Source organism: Polyodon spathula, chromosome 7 (assembly GCF_017654505.1).
Source record: "Polyodon spathula isolate WHYD16114869_AA chromosome 7, ASM1765450v1, whole genome shotgun sequence".
Lineage (NCBI taxonomy): Eukaryota > Metazoa > Chordata > Actinopteri > Acipenseriformes > Polyodontidae > Polyodon > Polyodon spathula.
This window is the reverse complement of record NC_054540.1, coordinates 45,890,361-45,899,802: the sequence shown is the minus strand read 5'-3', so window position 1 is coordinate 45,899,802 and position 9,442 is coordinate 45,890,361. Positions and strand designations below refer to the sequence as shown.

Sequence of the window (9,442 nt, the reverse complement as noted above, 5' to 3'; positions counted from 1 at the left end):
GACAATCTTCAAAGGAAGAGCACTGTGCACTTGGTAAGCCCAAGCGATGCCCTCAGCGGCTTTTATCCAGGTACTTTCTGGTACCCAAAAGGGATGGCAGATTCAGACTAATTATGGACCTCAAGGCCCTCAATTTGTTCCTCAAAGACAGAAAGTTCAACATGTTGACAGCACATCGTATCATCCAATCCGTCCAACCGGTAGACTGGTTCACATCGATCAACCTGCAAGACGCCTACTTTCACGTCCCGATCCGTCCCGCGCACAGAAAATATCTGCGCTTCACCTTTCAAGGCAACGCATATGAATTCTGCTTGCTGCCTTTTGACCTCTTGCTGGCGCCCTCCCCTCTTTCAAAGTGCATGGATGCAGCACTGATTCCACTCAGGCTGCAGGGTATTCGGATCCTGAACTGTCTGGACGATTGGCTAGTTTGCATGCATTCCAAAGCACGCACAGAGGCGCACACAAAACAGGTCATAGATCATGTGACAAAGTTAGAGCTCTCGATACATCAACAGAAGAGCAATTTCATACTGTCTCAGTCCACAGTGTTCCTGGGGATCAAACTGAACTCCTTGAGCATACTTGCTTCACTGTCAGAAGACAGGATTAAGGTCATTGGAGGCCACACTCTCCCTATTCAGAGAAGACAGAGTGGTGGCTCCGTCCCGGCAATCTGCACCTCGAATCTCCCCACAGAAGGGAAGTGGTCACTACAGATGCCTCCAGCCTGGGCTGGGGAGCTGTCTGGAATGGAAGAGGAATAAGAGGTCAGTGGAAGGGACATTGGCAGCAAGTGCACATAAATGCCCAAGAGCTGCAAGTAGTGAGCCTGGCATTATCCCATTTTCACCAGCAATTAGCGTACAAACATGTGCTGATATCTGAGGACAATACTACAGTGGTAGCCTACATAAACCATCAAGGCAGCCTGCGCTCACCGGGCCTTCACCACGCAGCGCACAGACTCCTGTCCTGGACGCACAGAAACTTGCGTTCCATCAGGGCAGTTCAATTCAAATATTTTGAGATATCTGGAAATGATTTAGAGATATCTTCAAATATTTTGAGATATCTATAAATTAATTGGAGATATATCTTAATGATAATTTGGCTTGCCGTATTTCCATAGTATTTAAAGATAGAGGTAAATCAATTTGAGATCACTTTATTTCATTTTGTAGATATCTCAAATTGATTTACAGACAATTTGAAATTTCTCTAAATGATAATTTGGCTTTCCATAAACCTATAGGTTATTTTCATAAGGGTTAGAAGATGTCAGGAACAGGGTTCAAAATATACTTAGCCAAGTTTAGCGTCTTTTTATTTTATGTGTAAATCAAACGGACCTCAGATTTTTGTTTTAAATGCATTAATCACACAAAACAAACTAAACTACCGACTGTGTGTTAGAAACCTGTTGCTTGTAGTAACATATCATAAACTTTTAATTATCAGTTTTAATCCAATTGGGGAACAGTGCAGTTTGAACCCTGGTCTACATACTGTTTTCCTAACAAACGATTCAATCATATGATGTGAGGTACCACACCCATAGGCACAAATATGTTGTCATGTCCATCTTGGTTACTATAATTGAACAGTATGTTCAATAGTACCAGCAGCGCTTAATGTTATTTAAAAAAAAGTTTCCATTGTTGGGGATGTAATGTGTAATTAAGAATGAACTTATTCCATTAAAAAAAAAAAAAAAAGAAGAAGAATTAAAAAGCGAACTGGACGACAATATAGCAGGTACTTCCACATGTTGCAGTGTTTTAAGGACTTTGAACTATGTGTTATTAGCTTTAGTGTTGGTTGGTTTTAATTTGTCGACCTAATGAAATCTAGTTATCAAATTAATCAATATAGTTATGACACTTCGTGCTTCCATTTCTTTCTTGTTTAAATTCGCCAATGTTCAGCTTAAATATTGTAGGTGCAGACAGTCAAAAAAAAAAAAAACGTGTTTCGGGAGGTGTAACCATAGAGATAACAGTAGCACTTCCCACTGCCGTGTTTTCCCTAGTGTCGTAAAAAAGACCCTGTCGTGAAATCATCAGTTAATTTACGATTGCTTTTTCTCTTTTAGTCAACAATAACAACTCAACAAGACGAAGAAGACGGATAGGATATTTGCGGCTTTATTGAGAGAAACCATCAGCAGGTAATTTTATTAGACCAACGGATGTAGAGCATTCGAAGTAGCGTGTTGTAATCTCTTTGTGTAAGCAGTAGGCTAAGGGCGTATTGGTATTGCAAATTTTTCCAGATGTTGCTCTGAGGTATCGTACAGGGCATTTACCAAAATATTCCACGTCTAAATCGCTTATGGTTTTCAACAGTTCATTTTACCATTTTTTAAATAGTAATAATACAATAAAAATACAATTGTACGTTATTTATAATAGTTTCTTGTACACTATTGGTGTCATTACGGTACGTGTAGGGACAAGAAGTGGAACATCATCAAAATGTGGTACGGGTACCAAAACTTGACCCGAAACGACAGAAAATGGTACGCTGTCGATGCTGAGATTGTACACAAATCAGTACAAACAAGGCAGTTGTAGTTCACGGACAAAATCGTGCGTAATTACAATTATCTAAAATTGTAAACATGTTAAAAATAACTTTTAAGAGCCAAACTCGGTACGTGGTGCCCCTTGTTAAAAGTGAAAATGTGTATATTTATTTGTGTACTAAACTGTTTTTATTTATTTATTTATTTTTTTAATTCGGTAGCTGAGGTAAACCCTAACCCTGTCTTCCTGAGGTACTTTTTCATAATGCGCACAATGCGATGCATAAGATCATATGATTGTTTAGTGATACACGTTTTTATTAAAAGACAAAGTAATGGGGAGACTAGTCATACAACTCTTAACAAAACTTCATTCAAGGACCATTTGGTGAACGACAATGAGCTGTGTTGTGTTTTGGTCTTGTATCACAATGCAAATAATACCTACCACTATTACAATATAAAACTGTATGTTATGTAAAGAAAGGATCTCAATTCATGGATTCACTTGTACAAGAAGGGTGAAAGGGGGAGGGGGCGTCAGGGTTCCTGGCCCGCAGCAGAGCAGGTTGCTACTTGGTTTAAATTTGTTTTTATTACTAGTACTGAAGGTTAAACTTGGCAAAGGATTAGGCTGTTTGCCAATATAGAAGGTCTTTTTTTCCCCTTGCAGGTAAACTGGACTTTACAGATACCCACTCAGACATGTCTTATGTCTTTGTCAATGATTCGTGCCAGACAAATGTTCCGCTGCTGCAAGCCTGTATCGACGGGGACCTGAACTACTCGAAGCGCCTCCTCGAAAGCGGCTTTGATCCTAACATCCGGGATAACCGCGGCCGTACAGGGCTGCACCTGGCCGCCGCCAGGGGCAATGTGGAGATCTGCAGGCTTCTGCACAAGTTTGGCGCTGATCTGCTTGCCACCGACTACCAGGGCAACACAGCTCTCCACCTCTGTGGCCATGTGGATACCATCCAGTTTCTGGTTACCAATGGACTCAAAATTGACATCTGGTAGGTAAACTTGCAACAATACATAAAGGGTCACTTTATACAGTCTACAATTTCTTATAATGTTTATATAATTCCATTATTGCTGTTTCTGCCTGTTTTCAGCCACTGAGTTTGCTTCAAAAAGGTGAATTTCTGAAGTGAGAAGTGGATTTAGAAATATCGTCTAGAGGTGTGCAACAGTAATTCCTGACACCTCTGTAATTGTCACAGATTCAGACGGGACATACATTTCAGCTGCTCACCTTGATCGTTTTTCAAATCAATTCTTTAACAGGAGACTTAGTGGCTGTTCTGGCTGGAATAGTTATTAAGCATGGCAAATAATGATCTAAACAGAAACAGTAATAGAAAATTGTAGTTGGGGAGTAAGGATACAGTAATCTCATGATACTATATATATCACTTTATGCAGGTCAGGATACACGTGATTATCCTGATTGCCTGTGACGCGTAATAAGATAAAATGGTCATTAAATGATGGGCCATTTTGTTAAAAGACAACAATTTAATGAGATGGGGCGTGTATGTATCCATACCAATTATAAAACACTTATTCTTTATTCAAGGACTATGGTATTTGGTCATCTGCTTGAGCTATGTTGTGCTTTTGGTATTGTGTCAAGACACAAACGATACATACTTCTGTTATGATATGGTTTATGTAAACAAAGTAGTCACGATTCATCTGTACAGTAATGGCAGTATGTAAGTGCATATGATATAATTAAAATATCCCATTAAATTTGATTGGTCTGGGAATCAATTGCAGCATGCTAATTAAGGTCTCAAAAAGACGGTTCCATCTTCCAGATTGAATAAAAACCATTTCTGCAGAACCAATTTATAGTCCTAATTTAGGCTATTTCTTCATTTGTGGCAACTGCATATGAGGTTTTGCTTTCATAAGATTTTTCAAAATTAACAGCCCTGTTTTACAGATGCTATTTTTTCAGGTGATATTGCACTGTCTAGAACTATTCACAAGAATAATGGCCAGCTAAAAATGAAAACGGCTGTGGCTGTATCCTGACAATCTGCCACAGAGTCCCTGAGAATAGACTCAAGTAGTGCATCTATTTGTTCTAACTTGGGTGGGGCTGTGACAGTGGATAATATGTGTTTTGTATCATTAATTTTATGTAGCAATCACAATGGTGCCACCCCCCTGGTGCTGGCGAAGCGCAGGGGAGTGAATAAGGATGCAATCCGCTTACTGGAGGGCCTGGAAGAGCAGGAGGTGAAGGGGTTTAACAGAGGAACCCACTCCAAACTGGAGACCATGCAGACTGCAGAGAACGAAAGGTGAGTTTCCCTGGGGCAAGTGAACCTCCTAGAAAGGATGAATGGAATGTACACTTTAAATGTACATTCCCTGTCCCCCAAGACCGACCTAGTATACATATAAGAAATAAGTGGACACTTGCAGGACTGGCCTTTGTCCTCCAGGGATCGGTCCCCTGTGTAAGATGCAATTTGTTGTGGGATCGGAGGATGCCCACTGACCTTCAGTTCTCCTTAACATTTCTGTGGAATTGTTCCATTGAGGGAGCATAATTGGACTTTCCAAATAAAAGCAAAATAAATGCCTCCATCACGTGTGTTAAAGAATATCAGTAGCAAGTTTTATTACAGTTAATACAGACAGACAGACTGCCCCATCAATAAAACATTTACAGAGATGCAGAAGGTGGCACTCCTGTTGTGGCACTAGACATGCAAAGATGCAGTATTAATAGATACCTCTGTCTCTCTACTGACAGTTCAGTGTAGATTAGTAACAGCTGGTGTATTAAGTTTTTAAGTGAGCTAGGTTATTCATAGGTATTTGTCTTTCACAACAAATCATGCCTTGCATTTGATTATGCTCCTAGATCTAGTTCTATTATATGTTTTAGGGTAATGCTTTGTTATAATAATATATGTTTTTATTTCCCCACCATTTTGAAGGTGAATACAGATTTTCAAATCAGTACAGTGTGTTGTCACAACCTTTCATAGCAAACTTCCAAACACACTTTCATCTGTACAAAATAATTACAGAAAACTGTATGCGTACTTTGAACACCTATCTAATGCAACATAAGCAGATGTGTCAGGGGGTGGGCAAGTGGTTCTGGTTTAAAAGGGTGTAATGATGGCAGGAATTTTGTTTTCAGGTCAAATCCAATGGATTACAGAGGTGTCTGTTTCCGAGGAGAAACAGTATATTGATTCTTTGAGGACTTGGCTCAGCCATAGCTTAAAAAGCCTGCTGCAGTGCTAAATTTATGTGGTGTTGATTGTTATGCAGGTACTGCAAGGTGAACCTTTATGTCTATTATACTGCATAATGCATATTTATTGCAGGTTATTTTTGTCCTACAGTGGTTAATTATTAAAGCTTAATGCTTTTTTTCACATGCCATTAAACATGTTTGGCACTGTTGGAGTGGATTTAAAAGTTTTGTTTGCATGTAAATATTTCTACAGTGCAAAACACTTCTTCAGTGAAGTTTAGTGATCCCCTCTTAAAACAAGTTTGACCCCCTTTAGATTTGTGATTATTAGACCTCCAGTGAATCCTCCAGCATCAGGAAAATGTGTTTGTCTGTCCTATCAAGTTTCCTATCTGTCCATGTGTCAGTACTTAGTCACACTTTCATTTTTACAGATACCTAGAGACCCTCATATCCAATTCTGATGAAACTTGGTAAGGACATTCTTTTTCAAAAATTATTGAGAGTATCAGAATTTGAGGATTTAAGAAGGTCCCAACAAACGCATGATGTGAACTACTTGTCTAATTGCCATACAACTTGGTAAACGCGTTATTTAATACGAGTGTAGAAATCAGTATTGAGGAGTCCTTATCTTATCTATGTGAAAAGGTTACACTAATTTAGCATTAACTGCTGTGCAACAGGAGTCTGAAGACCAGTGCAGAATAATTCTGACTTGATAGTGTACTACAGTATAGTGAGGGTAGAATTCTACACTTATACATAGACAGTACTGCATAATCTTGTCGGGGTCTTATGCATACATTTGTGTACATTTCCCAAGCACTTAAGGTAGTGCGTTCAAGCTATTAACTAGTAACAATAGTGCCTAGTTTGATTAGTTTATCTAGAGAGTTACTTATCAAATTGTAATGTAACTTGGTAAGTATTTTCTTTAGCACAAAATATTGATAGTGTCAGGATTTTAAAATATAAAGAGGTGCTTCTCTCTACATATAGATGCTGATGACTCTTTTTCTGTATTAAAAGCTGTGGCTGGGGATTGATGACACTAACATGCTTGTTTTTGTTGTCCTCAGTGCTATGGAGAGCCACTCCCTGCTCAACCCCAACCTGCAGCACAGCGAAGGTGTTCTCTCCAGCTTCCGCACCACCTGGCAGGAGTTTGTGGAAGACCTGGGCTTCTGGAGAGTGCTGCTGCTCATCGTGGTCATCGCTCTCCTGTCCCTTGGCATCGCCTACTACGTCAGCGGAGTGCTTCCCTTCGTGGAGAACCAGCCCGAATTAGTGCATTAGGGGGTGCTTGAAAGGATCAGCTTCTCACTATTAGAACAGCATTCTTCCATGTACTTTCTTTGCAGCAGGTATTAGGAGCCAATGTGTTGAGCTCACATTGAGTCTAGCACTCTGACATGATGTATAACAATGGTTAAAAACAAATGATCACCTTTTCTATAAACCACATCTCTTATAATTTGCGCTACACCACTGTGTACTATGTAGAATGTTATAACCAGCGCACATGTGAAAAACATGCAGCAAATTCTCCTAAAATGTGTAAGTGTGTGTAAAACTTTGAGAAATACGGTATGTGGGGTCCTAATATCTGCTTCACAGAAGGTTAATGTATAGTGAGTGTGGTGGCATTTTACTGCACACAGTGAACAAATCCCTAATAATATGCAACTTCTTGTGAGACTGTTGATCAAATAAGGTTAGAACATTATTTAAAAGGCTTGGTTATTAACTCTCAAAAGCAATTAAGTAATCAAGGTGTATAAAAACATCCTATCTGTCATGAGCATAACTTTCTCACATGTCCTTTGCTGCTTTACTGTTGAGCTTTAATTATCCAGACTAGCTTTGAGTCAGGGGAAGCCCATTTATCCTCTCCCCATTAACAACCCACTTTTTGACACCCACATATTGTCTTGAAGCCAGTATAGGACTGCTGTAAGGCTCGGGTAGGACCCTGTTACCTGTAACACAGGAGGGAAGTGTTGTGGTTGGAAGAATGAGCTACACGTTAGAAAAAGAGAAGAGAGTAGAAGAGCCTTGGTTCTCTGCCGTGTCACAAGTGCGAGTCTGACGATGACCAGGGATCAGTTCACTGGCCAGAAGCCAAGGTTTTTTTTATTTAGGTTTTAGAACCACAAAACAAAAAAAAAAACTTTTCCATTGCAGTGATGGCTGGCAGGCTTGTTAAAGAAGGTGCTGTAATGTTTGTTCAGCATTGTTATAGTTTGTGCACGGTTCAAGTAGGCAGTATGGTAGATCATGCAAGCCAAATGAAGCCTGTCATTTATTAGGTAGAGTCTATAATCACAAATTTCAGATAAGTACCTCTTAATCCAATCAGTCCTGAAATAGGGATTGGTGTAATTGGAAATCACATTGATTGCTACTGTTCCAACCATTCAAGGGTCCTGGTAAAAAACCTGGAATGGCTCAAATTGCTACAGGTGTCTAAAGACTAGTATACACAATACTTTGTCTTTGTAGCTTACTGCAGTGTAAGGTAGTGTTCTACACTTGTACATAGACAGTACTACACTACCGTACTGTACATTTGTGTACATTCCCCTCTGTAGCAGTTGTTATAGAACTGAGCACTTTAGGTAGTGCTGTGAAACTAGTAATATCAACAGTGTCTAGTCGGATTGTTTCATGCATGCTGCATGCAGTATTAAAATGGGTTATATGGGTTTAACCAAGGGTTTAAAACACAATAATATAACAACATTCTCATAAGCTCCTTATTGTTTTGCTATGAATATCTTTGTTTCCTATACTTTATTTTTTAAGCACATTTTTCTTGTCATAGCTGATTTTTTAGTTTTCATTTCCTGGGTTACATGTAATAAGACCCCATGTGAGCTTTACAGCTGCGTACTATAGGACACATAGGAAACTGTACGGCCTGGTGGAGTCATATTACATGTAACACAGGAAGTGAATGGGGAGTGGAAACACAGTACATCTACCAACAGTATTGTGTTATGGGAAGATAAATTGGCTTCACCTGGAAAATAAAGTTGTGAAAACAATCAAATCAACAGTAAACCCATACTCTTGACTCTTGTGAATGTTGTTTAATACGATTGAGTTGTGTTTCAAAGCTATGGTTAACCCAAATGGTAATATAGAGTAGAAACAGTGTTTAATTATCTTTGCATTTTTGTAAATAATCCAAATCACACTGATTGTTTCAAATGTAATTTTGATTTAGTGTTTTTAGATTGATTTTATTTCAAATTGTTTTAGAAATCTTTTAATTCCCCAAAGTAAAAAAAAAAAAAAGAAATTCAATGCTGTCTACTTAACTTGATATAGTTGTTGGTGAACCATTTTCACTATGTATATGTTTTCATTAAGTTAAGCACTTTTACTTTTTTTTGTATTATAAAAGAAAAGCATGCGTAAGCTCATCCATTCTTGTTTTTGTAGTGAGATCATTTCTTTACATTTTTGCAATCACACCCACCTGCCTAGAGAAGTAGATATGCCTCATCTTGCAAATAAGGGTCTTGAGCAGTAGGCAGAGCTAGGGTTGTAACAATACAATAAGATCACGGTACCATACTCATCATGCTGTGCAGGTCACGGTACAATTAAATATGTAGCACAATACATCTGAGAGCTACGTTGGATGATGTGTAATTAGATAAAATGATAAT

At 38.8% G+C, this 9,442-nt stretch overlaps 1 protein-coding gene across 2 annotated transcripts; it reads left to right on the top strand.

Annotated features, from left to right (window-relative positions):
* Positions 1–2,032: 2,032 nt before the first annotated feature.
* On the top strand, positions 2,033–9,193 carry LOC121318664 (ankyrin repeat domain-containing protein 46). Of its 2 annotated transcripts, XM_041255579.1 has the most exons (5): positions 2,036–2,173; positions 3,204–3,546; positions 4,690–4,848; positions 6,197–6,235; positions 6,845–9,193. In XM_041255579.1, the coding sequence occupies exons 2-5, from the start codon at positions 3,236–3,238 to the stop codon at positions 7,059–7,061; spliced, it is 726 nt and encodes a 241-aa protein (XP_041111513.1). In that variant the 5' UTR covers positions 2,036–2,173; positions 3,204–3,235; the 3' UTR covers positions 7,062–9,193. The 2 variants fall into 2 exon arrangements, with proteins under 2 accessions (XP_041111514.1, XP_041111513.1); XM_041255580.1 differs by lacking the exon at positions 6,197–6,235 and having other exon boundaries at positions 2,033–2,173.
* The last annotated feature ends 249 nt before the right edge of the window (positions 9,194–9,442 follow it).